Below are 21,552 nucleotides of genomic sequence, written 5' to 3'. Positions count from 1 at the left end.
CGATGATTGTTAGGTCGATTCTCATGCAAAGTATGCCAAATCGACCTAACGATCCATCGAAATGGGAAATAATCGAGCGGCCGGGAATCGAACGGGGAATCGAGTGCGGGAACGCACCGTGTGTCCTCTCCCAGAATCACAAATGCACAAAAATCACATGCGTTTAGCAGTTGCATCTTTAAGTAGGTGGTAGCTTGAATTTGATACAGTGGGTAAGGTATTTATAATCCTATGGGCACAAAATAGTCTTTTTTTATTATTTGTTTTAAGCTTGGCTCTTTAAAGGGATACTGTAGGGGGGTCAGGGGAAAATGAGTTGAACTTACCCGGGGCTTCTAATGGTCCCCTGCAGACATCCTGTGTTGGCGCAGCCACTCCCCAATGCTCCGGCCCCGCCTCCGGTTCACTTCTGGAATTTCTGACTTTAAAGTCAGAAATCCACTGCGCCTGTGTTGCCGTGTCCTTGCTCCCGCTGATGTCACCAGGAGTGTACTGCGCAGACACAGACCATACTGGGCCTGCTCTGTGCGCTCTTGATGACATCAGCGGGATCGAGGACACGGCAACGCAGGCGCAGTGGTTTTCAGACTTTAAAGTCTGAAATTCCAGAAGTGAGCCGGAGGCGGGGCCGGAGCATCGGTGAGTGGCTGCGCGGGCACAGGATGTCTGCGGGGGACCATTAGAAGCCCCGGGTAAGTTCAGCTCATTTTCCCCCGACCCCCTACAGCAGGGATCTCAAACTCAATTTACCTGGGGGGCCGCAAGAGGCAAAGTCAGGATGAGGCTGGGCCGCATAAGGAATTTCACAATCGCGGCGCATCGCCACCTCTGCCCACCCCTCTCACTATTCCTTCACAGAGAGGGGCGGGGAGAGGCGGCGATCCGTTGCCGCGATTGACGTCAGGAGGGGCTGGCAGGCTGATGACGGATCCCCGCTCTGTGTCTCGACAGGAAAAGTGCGCGTGAGCGAGCGCGCGTTCCCTGCTAATCTTGCCCACCACACTTTGACGCCAATTGGCGTTAGACGGTCCCCAGAGAGCCACGCTCCCACCGCCCATCGGGGTTAGGCAGATAGATAACTACAAAAATACTTTTTTTTTTGTAATTTTAACAGATATGTTTATACAGCATTGTCAATCCTTTTTTAATGTTTTATTTTTTTTTTAAAGCTCATCTTTAACTGTGAGAACACTTTTTTTTTTTTAAATTAAGGTTTTCCGATTTAGGCTTACCATCTTGGCAGCCACACACGAACAATAAAATGATCCAACCTTACAGCAATTCGATAAAAAATGATCGTTTGTGCAGAAATATTTAAATTGGTTCAAGAAATCTGATCTAATTGCCTGTTTTTTTTACAATATAAGTCAATCGGGAGTGATGGATTTTGCTTATGAATTTTTATGGAAATTGAATGGTGTAGGGAAGATTGGCAATTTCTGTCAATGTATAGACAAGCAAATTTTTTTCAGAGTTTGCATTTTTTTCCATAATTAGGGAACACATAAGTGGTACATTGGACAGATCTTTCATATGTTATGCCTGATACACACCATGCAATTTTCTGTCAGATTTTGGGTCAAAACAGGTCTGATTTCTGAAAAAAGGTCTAAAATTCAGATCAGACTTGTCAGAAAGGCCTGGTGCACACCAGAGGAGTTTTTCTGAGCGTTTTGAGTTTTTGAAACCTCCTGCTAATGTTATCCTATGTGTCTATGCACACTAGAACGACGAGGTTTTGTAAAAAAAAAAACCCATAGCACAGTGGTCCTCAAACTAAGGCCCGCGGGCCGAATGTGGCCCCCTGAGGCTTTTTTACCGGCCCCTCACACACAAAATGTAATATTGTAACGATCGGTGTAGCAACACAGATGTCTGATTATGTGTGATCTGCAGAATCACCAATAATACAGATGCTATACCTGATTATGTGGTGATCTGCAGAATCACCAATAATGCAAGTATAGCTAACAGGATAATGCAATAGTGTATAGTGCTTGGTGCAACAGTAATAGAATAGTATAACTAGGCCTCACCAGAGGAGCTGGTGGGCACTAAGATACATAGATTGGATGTTTGATAGAACCTCACCAGAGGAGCTGGTGGGTACTATAATAACACAGTAACTGACTAGTCTGGCAGAACCTCACCAGAGGAGCTGGTGGGTACTATTATAACACAGTAACTGACTAGTTTGGCAGAACCTCACCAGAGGAGCTGGTGGGTACTATTATAACACAGTAACTGACTAGTTTGGCAGAACCTCACCAAAGGAGCTGGTGGGTACTATTATAACACAGTAACTGACTTGTTTGGCAGAACCTCACCAGAGGAGCTGGTGGCTACTATTATAACACAGTTACTGACTAGTCTGGCAGAACCTCACCAGAGGAGCTGGTGGGTACTATTATAGAACACCTCACCAGTGGCATGGTCCCACTGGTGAGTAGAGAGGTCAGACAGGCTTAGTTCGGCAACTGAGAGGCAGATACAGTACAGAATCAGTAGGCAAGAGAGTAGTAAGTATTCAGGCAGAAGTTCAGCAACTAGATCAGATGGGCAGAGGTAGAGAATCAATAAGCAAGAGCAGAGTCAGAGGTAGCCAGAGTCATACACAGAATATCAATATACAGTAACACAATAATCCTAGTCTTGTGTGAAATCCCTGGTTTCCTCCCAGATCAAAGCGCACCGGATACTAGTCTAAGGTCTGAGCGCTAACACGTATGTATTCGAGTGAACAGAGAAGGCTTAAAGGGATACTGTAGGGGGGTCGGGGGAAAATGAGCTGAACTTACCCGGGGCTTCTAATGGTCCCCCGCAGACATCATGTGTTGGCGCAGCCACTCCCCAATGCTCCGGCTCCGCCTCCGGTTCACTTCTGGAATTTCTGACTTTAAAGTCAGAAAACCACTGCGCCTGCGTTGCCGTGTCCTCGCTCCCGCTGATGTCACCAGAAGTGTACTGCGCAGACACAGACCATACTGGGCTTGCGCTGTGCGCTCTTGATGACATCAGCGGGATCGAGGACACGGCAATGCAGGCGCAGTGGTTTTCTGACTTTAAAGTCAAAAATTCCAGAAGTGAACCGGAGGCGGGGCCGGAGCATCGGTGAGCAGCTGCGCGGGCACAGAATGTCTGCGGGGGACCATTAGAAGCCCCGGGTAAGTTCAGCTCATTTTCCCCCGACCCCCTACAGTATCCCTTTAAGAAGCAGAGGAGACCTCATAGCCGCTCCCACCACAATCAGCCAATCCAGAGCAGCGCGAGTCCCCTCTGACGTCAGCCGACTAGTAGGTCAGCTGACGCGCCTCCTCCCAGCATAAAGGTCCTGTCTACGCGTGCGGCCGCGCGAAACAGCAACCCTATGTGCCAATGACAATTCCGTCCTCGGCATGCTAGACGCCGACGGACCGGAAAAAAACTCTGAACAGGGAACCGAGGCGGCTGCGGAGACACCCGGCGTGTCCGCAGCCGCAGATGTTGCAATTATAGCTGCGGTTAGCTACATCTTTAAATATTGGTGGTCCACATATAGAATGAAGCCAGAAAGCAGTAATTTGCTGGTTTCCAATCAAATTCCACATCTGGTTACACTGTTGTCCAATTGGACTGCAGGTTGTCACCTGGGTATGCTTCACTGTCTGGCCCACAAAGACATCATTTTATGTATACTTTGGCCCCCCAGTAGTCTCAAGTATGTTGACCCGGCCCTTGACCCAAAATGTTTGGGGACCCCTAGCATTACATTGGGAAGAGCTTTTGAAACCTCTAGCGTTTGGGGAGCTTTTCTGGTGTGTCTCAGCCCAAATTATTCTTTTTAATGCGAAAATCTGATGGGAAATTGCACGGTGTATACCAGGCATTACAATCGATCAGAAAAATTGAAAAAAGAAAGTTTAAAAAATAGTATGTTGAGTGGCTGCCTTCAGTCATAGGGCATGATTCCCAAAGCTTTTTCACCTGTTTCCATCTGTTTTCACCTAATCCATTTTTATGCTCCCAAAGAGCAAAATTATAATATAATTAAGGTAAGAAAAGTAATATTGAAATGAAGTTTATCAGGAACAACTTACTTTGAGGGTCCATTCACACTAGAAGTGCTTTTCTGAGTATTTTGCAATTGATTAGCGTTTTGTTTTTTTAAATCGCTCCCATTCACTTTCATTAAAAAACATGTTAAATTTTGCTGCGATTTTAATTAAAGTGAATGGGAGTGATTTTAAAAAACGCTAATGAATCGCACAACGCTCAGAAAAGCGCTTCTAGTGCGAATGGGCGCTGAAAGGTTATTTTTATTAATTAGGTGATAAATAGGTGGTGTGAGAAGTTTTGTGAATAGAACCCATATTCAATTAACTGTGCAGAGCAAATGGCATATAGCTGTGTACGGTACCCCACAGCCACCAATATACCCACAGGCAGTACCTCTGCACACCTGGCACAGGGATAGCGGCTAGCAGGTGCCCTGACCATTCTAGAAATAGGTGTTCTGCCCTGTGCTGCCCCCCAGCAGCTGCTCAGCCTGTCAGCTCGGAGCCTGGGTGGCGTTTGACAAATGCCAGTGGTAAGCTGTCACCAGCCGGGCATTCCTCTCCCCCCCAGCTGCATTGTGGGTACGAGCAGGATGCAAAGATGGCTGAAAAGCAGCGGCACGACGGCCGGGTGAAGATAGGACACTACATCCTGGGGGACACGCTGGGGGTCGGCACCTTCGGAAAAGTGAAAAGCTGAGTGTAATCTCCCTTCTATCAGCGCGTTGCCGGGGGGACGGGCGGCCGCGGCGCTAGAAGCTGGACTGCGCTGTTGGCGTAGCGTAGCGGCGGCCTCACAGAACCGGGGCGCCCTCTAGCCGCAGCGTAGCGAGCTGTGTGAATAGCGCTGGGAAAGATACACTTTAGTATCAGTGAGGGTCTGCCAGCCCCTCCCCTTTATTTATACCGCTGGTTATAGGCGTAATACAGCTGATGAGGCTGCTGTATGGGGGCACCTGGCAGGGGCTGTCACTGGAGTCTGTTATGCTTATGTTGCTTGGAGGAAGCATGTTGTTGATGGAGGGGGTTTAGGCTATGTACATGTTATTAATGGTTGTTCACATGTAGCTGTGGGGTCTCACAGATATTAACATGTTGCTGTGGGCAGTGTTATACATGTTGCTATTTCAGGGAGCTGTTTGACTCTTTAACCATCAGCGCTTGCATTTAGCTTCTGTGTAGTTTTAAGATGTGCAGGTTTTACTTGTGTATTTTACTTGTGTTTTTTTTTCTTTTATATTTGCTTACATTGAGGCCTGGAACCTACTACAAATCGCAAACCGCTTGCGCAACCGCTAGCGTTTTTAATGAGCTTTTTGTACGTGTTTTTTTGAGCGTTTTTCGGTGACTTGGGTAGCGATTTTAAAAAGTATAAGCTTTTTGCCAGTATTGTGATAGCGTCTAGCCATTTTAATTCTGATCGGTCCTTTCAATTTATTTATTTATTTCTTTTACAGTTTGCAGTCATTTAAAATCGCACACAAATGTGTAGCAATTCATGAGCGATTTGCCATCGCTTCAATACTTTACATTGAAGCGTAAATGCTCCCAAAATGCTGCATGTTCTGCGATTGCGATTTTGCTAATCACAATCACTGCTGGGGAATTTGTTACATTTACTTACATAGGCAGAGCGTTTAGGGAAATTGCTAGTGATTTAAAGCGCTCCCTAAATGCTAAAAAAGCGTTCAAGTGGGTTCCAGGCCAAAAGCTGTTTTCACTACGGTGTCGCTGCTTTTTCTGTCCCAATTGGACATGGCACCCGTGCTGATGCAAATTTGCATCCGAATTCGTGGCTTTGGAGATTCAAATGCAATGCCCCCCCCCCAAAAAAAAATGTCCAGCAGGCATTGTTTTCTTTTTCTGCATGCAAATTGGAAGCAGTCAGTTGATTTCAATAGACTGTGATTCCGAATTCTATGCGGGGAAACGCAAAATCAGCTATAATGGAAACATAGCCTAAGGGTGGCCACACACAATACAATAACATGATGCAATTTTTATGGCAATTCAATTAAAACCTCCGGTTGTATAGAAAAATCATCAGCTTTTTTTTTTCTTAATTTGCTCGAGAAATCGAATTGCATGTTTTTTTTAGGTTTTTTTTCGATAAGAGATCAGCAGTGGCAGGTTTTTTGATAATTTTTTATGGAAATTGAATGGTGCAGGGTCGATAGTTAACTTTCTTAAAGTGAATCCGAGATAAACTTTTACTCATTGCATAATTGTGTTCCTTTCCTATAGTTTATAGGGCATTCCTCAAGCCAAATATTTTTTTGTTTTTGTTTTAATACTCTAATTCCCTATAAACTAAACAAGCCTCACCCACAGCTTTTCAGAGTGCCTTGGCATTTTCAGACAGTAGCAAGGGCTTACAGGAGCTCAGTCTGGGCAGGAGGAGGAGGAGGTTACTAGCCATTGATTTCAGAGGCATAGGGGACGAGGAGAGGGGACTGAATTTACACACAGGCAAGCTGATAGCATCTCCAGCCCTTAAGGTGCTTACACACATGCGACTATAGTCGTTTGTAACGATCGTTCCCCGATCTTTACCAACGACGATCGTTACAAAAAACGAACCACCGACTATTAAGGCAAACGACGAACGAGCCAAATCGCTACAAAAGAAAGTTCTGTCTCGGCGGATTTTAACCAACGACGATCGTTTGCAAAAGTAGTACATCGTTGGAAACGGTCGTTCGTACTAGGCTTGACATGCGCATTTCACTATTTCTCCCTGAAACTTCTCATTTTTATGCGCAGGCGCAATAGTTGCTTTACGTGATGTAACGTTCGTTCTAACGATCAGATCGTTACACACCTTTTAAAACTAACTTTACTTAGGTCGTTCTTTCATCAATTAAAAGTTCGTTCGTCGTTCTCAACGAACGATCGTTGTCGCATGTGTGTACGTAGCATTAGCCTGTGACAATGTGACAAACAGAACATGGCTGCCCTCATTGTATCGCAGGAATAACTATTCATAAACTTTTGCAGCTAGATATGCTTTGTAAACTATCTAAACTTTAGATAAGATATATAGACAAGTTACTTGTTATAGTTAGTTTTTCATCTTGGATCCGCTTTAACCTCTTGAGGACCCCCCTAGTGACTAGACCATTTTTTACAATTCGGGCCACTGCAGCTTTAACTATGTGCTGTAAAGCCGTGCAACTTAGCACACAAATTTATCTTGCCTCCTTTTCTTACCACCAACAGAGCTTTCTGTTGGTGGCATCTGATTACTGCTGCTATGTTCTTTGTTTCTTTTACTTAATTTAAGTGTTCTTCTTTTAAATAAAAATTTCATTTTTTGGGGGGGGGGGAGTGGGACTGAGCAATTGCCATTGTGGAAGTGCTTTTAAAAATAATGAAAACCCTGAGAATCCCCTATGAGGAGATGGACTAGTCCAAAACCTGTTCTGTCAGATTTTTACAATGTATTGTAAGGGACAGTGATATAGGAAAACATATATTCATAGTGCAATTTACTCTGAAACAAACGTACATTTTATATGTATGCAAACACAGGCATTTTCAATTTTACAATATTCTGTGATAGTGGTCAATAATGATACAATCTTGATTGTACAATTTTACCAAATCTATGTAGCTGAAGGGTAGACAAGTGAGTAGTGAATATATTTTGATTGGATACTTTTGGGAGTCCCTCCCTCATATTTCATAAAAGTGGTAAAATGGCACAATCAAGATTGTATCATTAGTGGGCAGCTTTAGGGCTTTTTCTCATAGGCAGTTGACCTTGGCGTGTTGTTCATCCTTTGTCAGCTGCTTCCATGGATGCATTTGGCAGGTGATTGTGTATGACATCACTGGCACCACCCAGAACTGATCACATCCCTCCTCAGCGTTGCTGCCAATAGCCACACCAAATAAATGAACTCCACTCACACATATCATTAGACCAAGCATGTACTTGTCCTGTGAGAACACTGTGTCCTGCTCCTATCTGAACTTTTGTTGGCTTAGGGCTTGTTCCCGCTGAAATCTGCATGTACAGCAGCAGAAAAACCACATACATTTTTTTGTTACATGTCTATGTGCTTTTCTTAGTGCACTTGCATTTAATGGCTGTATTCATAGCATTAAAGAAAAAACATAACCAACAATTAAACTTTATCCCAGTCACTATCTGATAGCCCCTTTCCTATGAGAAATCTTTTCCTTTTCTCAAACGGATCATCAGGGATCTCTGTATGGCTAATATTGTGGTGAAACCCCTCCCACGGTGTGATGTCAGGACCATGGTCTTGACAGTTTCCTATCTGTGATCCTCATTGCATTGTGGAAAATAGCTGTTTACAGCTGTTTTCAACTGCCAAAAAAGCAAGCAGCATCTCCTTCCACTGACATCACCTGCCAGCAGTAAAATTGTCACCACGTGATAAATGTCAGAATGTAAATCAGGGATAGAAAAGATTTTACAATGGGAAAACACTGGCTAAATCATTTATACATAATTATTGTAAAAAATGAAGCACTTGTTTTATTACATTATTTTCACTGGAGTTCCTCTTTAAAGTGTACCTAAGCCGAAGCTCAGGTACACATTGAGATACTTACCTAAAGAGAGGGAAGCCTCAGGATCCTATTGAGGCTTCCCTCAGTGCTCTGATGTCCCCCGGGAATATTAGCAACAAGGCATTGTCACAAATCATATCAGGACCGCGCAGCTCCTCTTCTTGCAGCATGGCCACGCGGTAGCTACGCAGGCTCAGTGCTACTGTACTCATGTGGCTACTGTACGACAACGCACGTAATAGAGGAGGAGTGCAGCTCCGATGTGGAGAGGGGCTGTACTCAGCAACGGGGGAACATCGGACCACCAAGGGAAGCCTCAATGGGAACCTGAGGCTTCCCTTTCTTCGGGTTACTATCTTATTTTGAACCCGAGCTTTGGCTCAGGGTCCCTTTAAGACATGTACATTTCTGTAGGAAATGCATGCAGCAATGTATGATAAACAGGCACTGCAAGTAAAAGCTCATATGTGTTTGTGTGCGAAAACCCACGCATTAGTAGTCGGCAAAACACATAAGTTCGCAAAAATGCACGTTAGAAACAAATCCTCATTGCACATGCTCAAATTGACACATACAGCAGAGACACAGAAAGGCTCCCATACATACTCACAACACCACTGCAAGCACAACAAAGACACAAAAGAAATGCCTCAACTTTGTTTATAATCTCACCACTCAATCAATAAAACGACACCTCTGCAGCATACCTATCCGCACACTATTCTAGTAAATGTTTGCAAATGCAAGCAAAACCCTTCCAACACACCAAACACTGCCAAACGCCACCGCTGGAACTGTAATAATAATCTTACAATTACAAACCCACAAAAAAAGGAACAGTCTTTCAGCACTCTGCTAACTGCACACTTTTATGAGGAGTTAGACAGTTACATCTTCGTTTAACAATCTCTAGTGTTGGAACTGTAAAAAATAAAGAATAAAGAACAAATAAAACTTTCAACACTGCATGCTTTAGCCAGTAATCAGTAATAACTTGTTATAATAAATACCAGCGTTCCGTAGAATCTTATTTACAACTGATTCAAATTATGCAAATGCTTAAAGTGAACCCGAGGTGAAAATAAACTGATGAAATAAACAATTGTATCTACCCTCCTCTCATAAAAATGACCTTTTTTTTAGATATCTCTCAGTTTTGTTTTATGTTTAAATTAACTTTTTAAGTTTTTAATGTGTTATTGTCTCTGCTTAAAGGATACCCGAGGTGACATGTGACATGATGAGATAGACATGGGTATATACAGTGCCTAGCACACAAATAACTAGGCTGTGTTCCTGTTTTTCTTTCTCTGCCTGAAAGAGTTAAATCAGGTATGTAAGTGGCTGACTCAGTCCTGACTCAGTCCTGACTCAGACAGGAAGTGACTACAGTGTGACTACAGTGTGACCCTCACTGGTAAGAAATTCCAACTATAAAACACTTTCCTAGCAGAAAATGGCTTCTGAGAGCCGGAAAGAGATAAAAAGGGTCAATAGTTCCTAGATTTTAGCTCTGGCATACTTCAATGAATGTGTCATTGATCAAAAACATGACAACAGTTAAAACTTAAACAGTAGATTTAAACATAAAATAAAACTGTGGAATACCTTAAAAAAGTCATTTTTAGGAGAAGGAAGATAGATACAATTGTTTATTTCATTACCGTAGTTTATTTTCGCCTTGAGTGTCCTTTAAAGACACAGTCTTTCAGTTGTCCCAGAGCTTAATATATTGACCTTTTTCTATCTACCCTCTGCACCCAAATGCTGTTCTCTGCCAGGAAAGAGTTTTATGTCTGTAATGGTTCATACACACCTATCAACTAACTATCTGCCAAACTTGTCTGTTAAGCCCCATTCACACGCTCAACAGCGGCCTTTTATGCAGCACAATTGTCAAACAGTTTTTGTTGTCAAACAAGTTGAAACAACTTAAAAAGTATTTTGCTATTGTTCAAAAAGCTGATAAGACCGATAAGAAGTCAATTCTTATCAGCCTTATCAGCTGTTTGAAGTTGTATGGGGCTTAACAGATAAGTTTGGTAGATAGTTGGACAGATAGTTGGTAGGTGTGTATGAACCTTAATTCCTTATAAGTGAGGATTATGTTGTTGTCCTGGCTAGAGAGAAACTGTCATTTGCATAACTAAATATGTTAACTCTTTCAGGCAGAATAAAGGTCCGTACACACGCCAGGCTGCAGGAAACGACGGGTCCGTCGTCACCTCCTGCTGGGCGTGTTTTCAGCACACAGTTCCGGCGTGTGTACAGTCTGTCGGCAGACTGATACGGCTGTTTCTGAGCCTCAGAAACAGCCGTATCAGTCTGCAGACAGACTGTACACACGCCGGACTGTCGCTGGAACGCCCACCCAGCGGGAGGTGACGACGGACCCGTTGTTCCCTGAAGTCCGGCGTGTGTACGGACCTTAAGATGAAATGGAACACAGCCTATTTATTTGCATGCTTGGCCATCTGCATTCACATGTCTATCTCATCATGTCTGAGAATCAGAATCCACTTTTTTCACGAGGTACGACAGGTGCTGCACCTAAAATGGCTTTTGGTACACACAAGCATTGGCAGTGGTGCAATTTATCAGAACTAGACAACGTACATGTTAACATACATAGTTTTCCATCAGGCATCATTTGGGGATGTGAGAAAAGCAGGGAGATGGAGATAGTATGGGTATGAGAGGTTGGAGGGTGGGCATGAGTTCAGAAGAAGGACAGCCTGGGGAAAGAAGGTGTTCCTGTGCCTGGAGGTTTTGGTGGGGATGGATATGTAGTGGCGACCTGATGGGAGAAGATTGAAGTAGCTCCAGCAGGGGAGGGAGGGGTTGTTTGTTGACCCTAGTCCTCATTCTAGAGGTGTGTAGGTCCAGTGGAGGCAAGGGGATCCAGATGATCCTCTCCGCAGTATTGATGACCCCTTTCAAGTTTGTATCTACCCCCTGTGGTTGTACCAGCCTGCCAGACGATGACAGAGGAGCAGAGGATTGATTCAATAAGTAGAAGTTGGTCAGTAGCTCCCACTGCATTCCAAATATTTTCAGTTGTCACAGGAAGAACAACTTTTGCTGAGCCTTCTTCTGGGTTTTGACGATGTTCTTACCCCATATAAGCCAGTTTATTTATAGAGAGAAGCCATTTATTTCAAAAAGTTCCAAAACGTTCTTCACAGAAGCAACATTCATCCTCACTTTCTTAAATAATCCCCCAGTCTACACAGCTTGCTTCTCTCTTCCTGCACCGGACACCTATTAGTTATAAGTGCCCTGATTCACAAAGTGTGACTACTAGTTCACTTGGGTGTTCTGTGACACAGATGGTGACAGAGGGCAGTGCTACTGTTCAGACATGTCCGACTTCTGTGCAGTGTCTGGAAAAATTGTGCATTCCGTGAGTTTATGCTGCAGCACTTAAGGGAACGGAACAGACACCAAACAAACCGGACATGTCAGCAGATGTCTGAATGGATTGAATCCGTGACATGTCAGTTGCAGCCTGTTTCAGTTCATTCTGCGATTGGGAATGTGATGAACCAGCCCTACAGTAAAATTATCATGTGCAGACCACACATAGGAATTTTACTGGTATTTACGCAAACCACATAATGCTCATTGCGCACATAGCGCAACCTGCATTATGTATGCAATGCTCATTGTGCTTTAAACTGGTAGCCATTTACCGGCAAGCCGGTGAGTTCATTCGCTTTGTAGTCGCCGAGTCTAACTTTACTTAAAACAAGGGAAAGTTGTATGGTAGTCTACATAATTTGAAATTTAGAAGCACCATTCCTCTTCCTGAATGGAGTGACTGATGGCCAGTTGGTGACCGCTACGACTCACCAGAAAATGCTCGCAATATGCGGCCGACTGATTTGAATCATGGCCATCTACTGCTACTTCTTTAAGTGGCTCTCTGCGCCAAACTGCTGAACAGAGGGTTTGACTACAACATCACTGTTCTGTATCATAGCCTATGACGTTCTCGCTTTCAAAATACTATTTGCTCATTATAGTATGGCGTTCAAACTGTTCAGCACTGAAGGCCTGTGAACGTATTATTGGCTATAGGTTGGCCACTATGAGATTTTTCAGACGACTTTTCTGACGACCGGTGATTTTTTTGAGTTGCGAACGATTGTTTCCGCAATCTTGTGACGTTGGTACGGGTGCAAAATTACCTGAACAATGTTTGGTGATGCGCGGCGATAGCGACCATCACAGCAAATCAAATCTTTCAGATCCCTGATGACTCCTGTGCAAAGTACTCTCATTCACACCCATTGTGTGATGTCGCGTATACCTTCCGGCAGGAAGATGGATCAGGGAACAATGCAGCAATGCTATGATGTGTGCCACACACAACAGTAATTTTGGATCCGGCGATCACCAGACCCCAAATTACACCTTCCTCCGAGTTCCTAAAACTCAGAGGGGGAATAGTATTTAACGACGTTGAAGAGTTTAACGCCAGCGGTTAGAGCCGTCATTCGGCTCGCCCTGCACCCAACTCACCGGCGGCCATATCATATATACATTAGGGGAATGTTTGTTGTCGGGAGACGTCTCTGTGATCCGTCTTACTGCGTCGTTAGGTGAGTATTCAGCTAAAGATCTGCAGCTTACAGCTGACCCAGCACAGGCCTCGTACGCCTTGTAGTTCCACCACTACAGGAAAAGCTCAGGCCGCTTCCATCATCCTCGTACACTATAATCACCGCTAATGCAATCTTGCAGCCAGTCAACTGTGACTGAATCTTAGCAATGGAATGCAGAGCATAGAAACAGTTGAGGCCTCTTTTTAACGGGCAGCTGAGTTCACCGTCTGTCAGCTGCTCCGGTTCACCGCCCAGGAGGTTGCTAGTGCTCAGCACGGGCGGTTGACAGGCAACCCTCCCAATGGAGATGTATCTGAGCACAGCGGTTGCCATCCTCAGATGCAACATAAGTAATTTTTTTTACTGTAACCCCACCGAATATGAAAGGTGACATGCGCAATGTACCGGATGCTGCCATTTGGCTGCATGTATTTGCAGCTGAATGGTGCTTGTGGCCAGGAGCCCTACAAAAGAGCAGTTCCGCTACCCCTGGAAATGAGACCTAAGGTTTCTTTTACTCTGTGTCCATTGTGACAGTGAGCACTGTATTGTAGTATGACAATATACCATTAGATTTGTATTTCAATGCATGGTCAGTACAATTTTGCTTTTAACAAATTGACATTGTGTTGATGGTGTGTTTAAATTAATTTCACTAGATACTGACCCCACACAATCCACAGCATTCAATATACTGTTATCCCTTTATGAGCATTAACTTTACTTACTTAGTGACCTTCAGTTTTGTCAGTAGACCTCTGAGATACTGGTAAAGCAGGTTTACCCTCTGTGTTCAACCTGGTGGCGAGATGTAACTTGATGTAACTGTCTGTGTCTTGTTTACACTTGTTACTTGTATTCTGGCCGTCCCTCTACCCTTTATGTAAGTGTATTAGGCAGATACATAAAGATACTCATGCACAACTTTTTGTTTTCTGTGTGCACGAGGGCTTTCTGCTACTGGCCATCCGTGGACCTAACTCGTGCATGCCCAGTCTGGATGGCTTTGTCCACGGCCATCCATGACCAGAAGAAACCTATTTGACTCACGCTAAGTTGACTAGGGTTTTCGGGTCCCAGCACTTTAGGAAAACATGGGAAGCCTCTGGACTATCCAGAAAGCTCCCGCTTCTGAGATGAGTACTGTAACTTTTTTTTTTCACTTCAGGTGCCCATTAAATCAAGTAAACAGAATAAAAGCAACTTATTTAGCTGACTGCTGAGGGGACAATTTTTTCTCAAACAGCAGACTGAAGGAATGACACTTGCTGAAAACTGTTCATTGCGCCCATTTATTGCACCCTTGCCCAGTGTTTGTCTGCTGAAGTATTGCGCCCAGGCACCCTTTCAGCAAATAGTAATGTGTGATGAATGGGACCTCATCTGGTTAATGCCAGGTTAGAGCAAAGAAGCATTGGTATTGGCTGATGAGAGTATTGTATCCCTTGCAAGCTGCTTCTGGCTGGTTAGCTTGGCTGAGCCAGAGGAGCAGAGTCTAATCATTTCTGAACGGGTGAACAATGTGCAGAATACAACCGTCATTGTCAAATTAAGGCTAAGTTCAAATTTGCCTTCTTAAAACAAGGCGTTCAGTGGTGAAATATTTATTTCCACCAGGCTTGCATGGCCACACTGTGTAACCAATTGACTGCTTGCGACTGTGCAATCGCACAGAGCCACTCATGCTTTGCTGAAAAAGCCAAGCGCTACTGCACAGGCATGAGACTTCCGGCGCTCTGCTGACAAGCTCTGGTCAAGGTGGTTTAGGGGGTTTCGGCGCTGGAACGTCGAGGTGGAGCAAGAGGCGGTAATCCTCTGGATTACCCAGAGGCTTCCTTCTACTGAGGTAAGAATCTATTTGAGGCACTTTTTCCCTGCAGGTTTCCTTTAGGCCCCTTTTATTTTTTTACACGTGCATTGCAAGTGTGCATTGCATTACCCTGCAGTAAAACAGGGTAACGGCAATGCAAGTGTGTGGGGCCTTGCACACTTATCGCGTTCTGTTCGCAGAGCCGGCGCAAAGTCTGCAGCATGTTACTGTATGACATGCAGTGGTGGCGGAAGACATTGGAGTCATTGGGCAATGCAGGAACTTCAACGGGAGCGTGGTACGTCGCAGCAATGAGAATCCCAGTGATGTACATACTGGCCAGCAGGGAGTACATCACTGAGTGGGGGGCGGTGGCGCTATGCATGTGACCCTGTCGGTGCAATCTCCTGCAGAGTCATATGTTTGTCATTTTTTGTGTTGCGGTTGGATGTAGCAGGAGCAACGCTTCTTCACCGCAACGCAAAAAATAAGCAAAACCGGCCTTATTGGGCACGTTTAGCCTACAATAGATGAATAAGACTGTGACTATGGTAGGGATTTCATTGCGAACTCCACTGAGGACACTGATGTGGTCACATGGCCATATACTCTGTAAAGTGCTCATATATATATTGGTATAACATTTAATTGAAGTTGCGTGATATTTTATTACGGGTTGTTGTGTCAAAACATCACTATAAAGCGCCACCCACTACTGTTCGCTGGGGATTGCAGCATTGCCTGAGGCACAGCACTCAATAGCATTTACTGGTGACTGTTTAATAAATCCACAATGTGGCATTACAGGAGGCGGGCTCAGCCAGCCGCAGGGCACTCGGGGCCATTCCATTCATAACAAATTACGCAACTGGGATGTCACCGCTCACTTACTGTGAATTCAGTAACCAGGGCACATCCTTCACGAAACACCAAAGAAACATTCAGATCTCTGAACATCAGCTCTGCTTAGAACATAAACTGGGTCATTCTAAAGACAGGCGAGCCAGGTGTCTGCTTCTCATTATAGGTGACCTAGATATAGGTGCTATGTTAATCGAATTAATGTTGGAGTTACTTCTATAATCTATAAAGGCCATTTACACTGTCAGACACAGCCCGCCGTTGGTGACATTTACAAAAATCCACCTGTGTGTTTTACAGCGTCCTGAATTATAATCTGTTCCTTTAGGCCTCGGCTAATGATGTTTAGAATGTCTGGAGGAATTGGCAGCGGCCGCGAGCCTGACACCTCCTCGGGCTGCTTATTTCATATTTACTAAACATTAGTGACATGATCTGCACTAATTGCCACTCAGATGACAGCCCTGCCTCTTATAGCGCAATTACTGTAACCCAAGTATGGAAAATAAAACACTCACAATAAGGATTTACACCAACAACCGAAAAGGGAACTTCAGGCAAAAGAGGTGGAGAGGGCCTAGCTGAGCCAAGAATCATTAGAGAACACAAGGGATCCTGCCAAACTAATCCACATTTATAAAAGACTGTCTGCTACTCGGTGGCAAGGGTCTGCAACTCCCGCATGGCTCAACTAGACCATAGTAAGAGTGCTTGCAAGGTTAGTGAGGTAGCAGTTGGGTGATTGCAGTCATATGTGTGTCCCTATAGAACAGTGATCTGCAAACTTGACTCTCCAGCTGTTTATTAACTACAAGTCCCACAATACATTGCAGGAGTCTGACAGCCACAGTCATGATTCATAAAGGCAAATGCATTGTGGGACTTGTAGTTCCTTAACAGTTGGAGATCCAAGTTTGCAGATCACTGCGGTAGAACTAAGCTTGTCTGATAGACAAAGGACAGGAGACTTCAGTTGTTGCTGCATAGACAGACATGTGACTGCTACATTTAGTACACCTTCTACAACCTTTACATTGGCCAGTTATGACCCAAGTGTGAGTTGCAACCATTAGCCACTTTATTCTACTCTCAAAAAATTAGCATATTTCATCCGACCAATAAAAGAAAAGTGTTTTTAAAACAAAAAAAGTCAAGCTTCAAATAATTATGTTCAGTTATGCACTCAATACTTGGTCGGGAATCCTTTTGCAGAAATGACTGCTTCAATGCGGCGTGGCATGGAGGCAATCAGCCTGTGGCACCGCTCAGGTGTTATGGAGGCCCAGGATGCTTCGATAGCGACCTTAAGCTCATCCAGAGTGTTGGGTCTTGCGTCTCTCAACTTTCTCTTCACAATATCCCACAGATTCTCTATGGAGTTCAGGTCAGGAGAGTTGGCAGGCCAATTGAGCACAGTAATACCATGGTCAGTAAACCATTTACCAGTGGTAACTGGTAACTGCACTGTGAGCAGGTGCCAGGTCGTGCTGAAAAATGAAATCTTCATCTCCATAAAGCTTTTCAGCAGATGGAAGCATGACGTGCTCCAAAATCTCCTGATAGCTAGCTGCATTGACCCTGCCCTTGATAAAACATAGTGGACCAACACCAGCAGCTGACATGGCACCCCAGACCATCACTGACTGTGGGTACTTGACACTGGACTTCAGGCATTTTGGCATTTCCCTCTCCCCAGTCTTCCTCCAGACTCTGGCACCTTGATTTCTAAATGTGATGAAACGCGGAAAAGCCGCTGTCTCTCAAGGCGAGGCGGCTGTTTCCGCGTACAGGATGGCGTCACAACGCGGAAAAAACGCTGCATGCCGCTTAGGCAGAGCGGCGGAATCCGCATCGGAGGCGGCTCCCGCACTCAGTTCACTGGATACATTGCAAGACAGTACTGGTGTGGCTGGGACTGATAGTCCACCAAGATTCAGACTTACACGCGCGCGAGCACAGAGGCAGAGTTTAAATAGCAGTTAGAAGGGTGTCGGCTGACCAGCTGGGTCAGCTGACAAATTCCACTGCTCTCATTGGACCAGCAATTAGGGAGGTCCTGGAAAGGTCCTAGAGTATATATACTGCTGGTTGTTCACTTGCTCTTTGTCTGGCGTGCGATCACATATGTGGAAGCACCCAGATCCGTAGTCAGATCCGCAAGTGTGCCGGGACCAGCTGGAGCTGTAATCCTACACTTAGCTAGATTTTGTTGATAGCTTAAAGTACTAGTTTGATTGTGATTATTTGTTATGACTTTTGCCTGCCTTGACTACCCTTCTGAACTCTGATCTTGTACCTTGATATTTCTGATACCCTGTTGCCGAACCCCGGCTCGTTTCTAGACTCCGCCTCAGCCTCCTGATTCTGTACCTCGATATTTCTGATACCCCGTTACTGAACCCTGCCTGTACTTAGACTCCGCCTTTGCCTCCTGATCTTGTACTTTATCTGTCCGTGTGTGTACGACCTGGCTTGTCCGACCTCGAGAACCGACCTTACCGTTAGAGGCGGTTCCTCGCTCTGTTAGCGACCCTTCCTCCTGAGGGTCACTTCCAGACATCCTTCCTACTGTCAGTCTGAACTCCTCCCGTCTTGGAGAGCTCAGGTCTGCAGAAGGAATCTGTGCAGTACTCCTTGCTGCACTGAGGCCTAGTCCTCAAAGTGTTACTGTTACACCAAACACTACACTCTACTCAGGTGAACAGAGGTTAGCTAGTATATCGGATTATCGGTGAGACTGCAGATCACTTATAATCTGGTATATATCTGTATTCCCAGTGATACTGCAGATCACCGGTAATCAGATCCTCTCTGTGCTTCACCGATCGTTACACTAAATGACATGTAAAAGTTGCTTTCATCCGAAAAAAGTACTTTGGACCACTGAGCAACAGTCCAGTGCTTCTTCTCTGTAGCCCAGGTCAGGCGCTTCTGCCTCTGTTTCTGGTTCAAAAGTGGGTTCATGCTTCCATCTGCTGAAAAGCTTTATGGAGATGAAGATTTCATTTTTCAGCACGACCTGGAACCTGCTCACAGTGCCAAAACCACTGGTAAATAGTTTATGACCATGGTATTACTGTTCTCAATTGGCCTGCCATCTCTCCTGACCTAAACCCCATAGAGAATCTGTGGGATATTGTGAAGACAAAGTTGAGAGACGCAAGACCCAACACTCTGGATGAGCTTAAGCATCCTGGGCCTCCATAACACCTGAGCATTTCTGCAAAAGGATTCCCAACCAAGTATTGAGTGCATAACTGAACATCATTATTTGAAGGTTGACTTTTTTTGTTTTAAAAACACTTTTCTTGATTGGATGAAATATGCTAATTTTTTGAGATAGGAAATTTGCGTTTTCATGAGCTGTATGCCAAAATCATCAATATTAAAACAATAAAAGGCTTGAACTACGGTACTTCAGTTGTGTGTATTTGAATCTAAAATATATGAAAGTCTAATGTTTATCAGTACATTACAGAAAATAATGAACTTTATCACAATATGCTAATTTTTTGAGAAGATCCTGTATTACATACTATTGTTAATAATGGCATCCTTTGCAACCCCTCCCCCGGCTGCCTCCTTTCATCCATTATAAGTCCCGTTAGTAGGACTGACTAGTACTAGTCAGGACCTTTGAACCAGAAGTAATGACCAGGTTCCCCAAATTTTAATGTAAAGAAATAGTAAACGCTAATTTCTTTGAGAAATGATTGCTAAAGGACTGTTGTCTCTTCTGTTCCTCTTACAGTGGGGGAACACCAGCTGACAGGACATAAAGTAGCTGTGAAGATCTTAAACAGACAAAAGATACGGAACCTGGATGTGGTCGGTAAAATTAAACGTGAAATTCAGAATCTCAAGTTGTTCCGTCACCCTCACATTATAAAGCTGTAAGTGTTTTCTCTCCATATTCTTTGTGACATGTTATGCCTTTACTTCGAAAAATAGCAAATACATCTAAGTTTCAGTATGACGTTTCCTCAAGGCTGGCACTTAAAGGGGAACTTCAGCCTAAGCAAATATACTGTCATTAAGTGACATTAGTTATGTTAATTAAAATAGATAGGTAATATAATCTCTTACCCACCCTATTTTAAAAGAACAGGCTAGTTGAAAGGCGATAACAGAGAGCATGAGACACAGTTCCAACTGTCCTGTGTCCTGATCGGGGTGATCAGTTGCAGGGCAATGAAAACAACAACATCAGAAATCCCATCATGCTTTGCACAGCATCAGGGGAAAAATGCCCGGGCAGATTTCTTCGAAGGGGCGGTGCTTAGCTTCTGTGCAGCTAAAAATGAAGCTTTGGTAATAAAAACAAAGTTCTGATGCTGTGAACCTGTTAAAGAAACACAAAGCCTTTTCAGTGCTGCTGAGTAGATTTTTAGTCTGGAGGTTCACTTTAAACTATTACTGACCATTTATGATTTTTACCTTCCACCTACAGATGGTTTTAGGACTCACGCTTACAGGGACCTGAGGAGGTGGTACTGAATACATACAGCAGACAGCTATTCATTAAAGGACCACTCCAGCAAAAAAAAAATTAAGCAGTTAAAATTTGGCAGAACCGACTAGTTCATCTCCTCATGGGGGATTCTCAGGGATTTCTTTTTCAAAAGCATTTCCTGAATGGCAGTTTAACTGCCAAAATAGTAAGATACCAGCCAGCCTCCCTACTCACTTGCACACTATTTTGTCACCAATGCTGAAAATACACGATGCGTTTTTGCGGTCGATTTGCCGTTCGATCGTGTTTCGATTCGTTTTTCCGCTCGATTTCCTACTCGATTCTCTTATCTTTTCTTATCAATTTCCATTCACTTCTATCAGAAATTGAGCGGTAAAATGATCAAAAGTTAGATTGGACATATCGGAAATTATCTATCGAACCATCTATCTGCCTAAAAAACACATGGTGTATTCCAAGCATAAGACTTAGCAACTGCTGCTCAGAAAACGCTTTTGAAAACAAAGATAACCCTGAGAATCCCCCATGAGGAGATGGACTCGTCCAAAATCTGTCAGTTCTTTCAGATGTTAACTGCTAACTTTTTTCACTGGAGTGGTCCTTTAAATAATCCTGCATCAACTCAGAATTATTTGCATTTCACTGATCATCCCTAGCAGCCACTATGTTTGAGTTTGGGGGTAAAATCAGATCGCATCAATGGAAACGTAGCAGTTTCATGGGGGCAGCCATCTTTCTAGTTGAAAGGAGGTGACAGGGAGCATGAGACACAGTTCCAACTATCCTGAGTCCTGATCACCCTTCCTAGCTGCTAGGCAATGAGAACAACAACATTAGAAATCCCATTATGCTTTGCACAGCATTGGGAAAAAATGCCCGGGCAGATTTCCTCGATGGTGAAGATTATCATTTCAGGGATAATATCGGTGCCCTGCCATTTTGTGGATCATAAATGATCCAAAAACGCAATAAAGCATGCACTGTGGGGAACAAGCCTAACTCTAAATACAGTCAATAGTGATAGCCCCGTTATTGCATTATGCACAAGCTTCTTCTAATAAGTCTGAATATATAATCAGTGTTCTCCCCAGAAATGTTTTCCAGCCGGGTGGCATGAAATAGTAGCCGGGTGGCAAGAAAAAGTAGCCGGGTGGGGCGTGATAACAGAATGCAGGGCTGGCGCTTCTCTGCATACAGCAGAGGAGAAGATGAGCCGATGACAGC

The 21,552-nt window shown here is 44.1% G+C and overlaps 1 protein-coding gene across 1 annotated transcript in view; it reads left to right on the top strand.

The window, feature by feature from the left end:
* Positions 1 to 4,455: 4,455 nt before the first annotated feature.
* Positions 4,456 to 21,552, top strand: part of PRKAA2 (protein kinase AMP-activated catalytic subunit alpha 2) — a 48,008-nt gene continuing 30,911 nt past the window's right edge. Inside the window, exons 1-2 of the mRNA XM_068239416.1 lie at positions 4,456 to 4,729; positions 19,606 to 19,747. Of these exons, the coding sequence (XP_068095517.1) occupies positions 4,636 to 4,729; positions 19,606 to 19,747 (236 nt within the window). The 5' untranslated portion in view covers positions 4,456 to 4,635. The remainder of the gene's footprint in view (positions 4,730 to 19,605; positions 19,748 to 21,552) is intronic.

This window comes from Hyperolius riggenbachi, chromosome 6, assembly GCF_040937935.1.
Source record: "Hyperolius riggenbachi isolate aHypRig1 chromosome 6, aHypRig1.pri, whole genome shotgun sequence".
In the NCBI taxonomy this organism is placed as follows: Eukaryota; Metazoa; Chordata; class Amphibia; order Anura; family Hyperoliidae; genus Hyperolius; species Hyperolius riggenbachi.
Note: the sequence above shows the minus strand (reverse complement) of the source record. Positions and strands in the feature narration are given on the sequence as shown.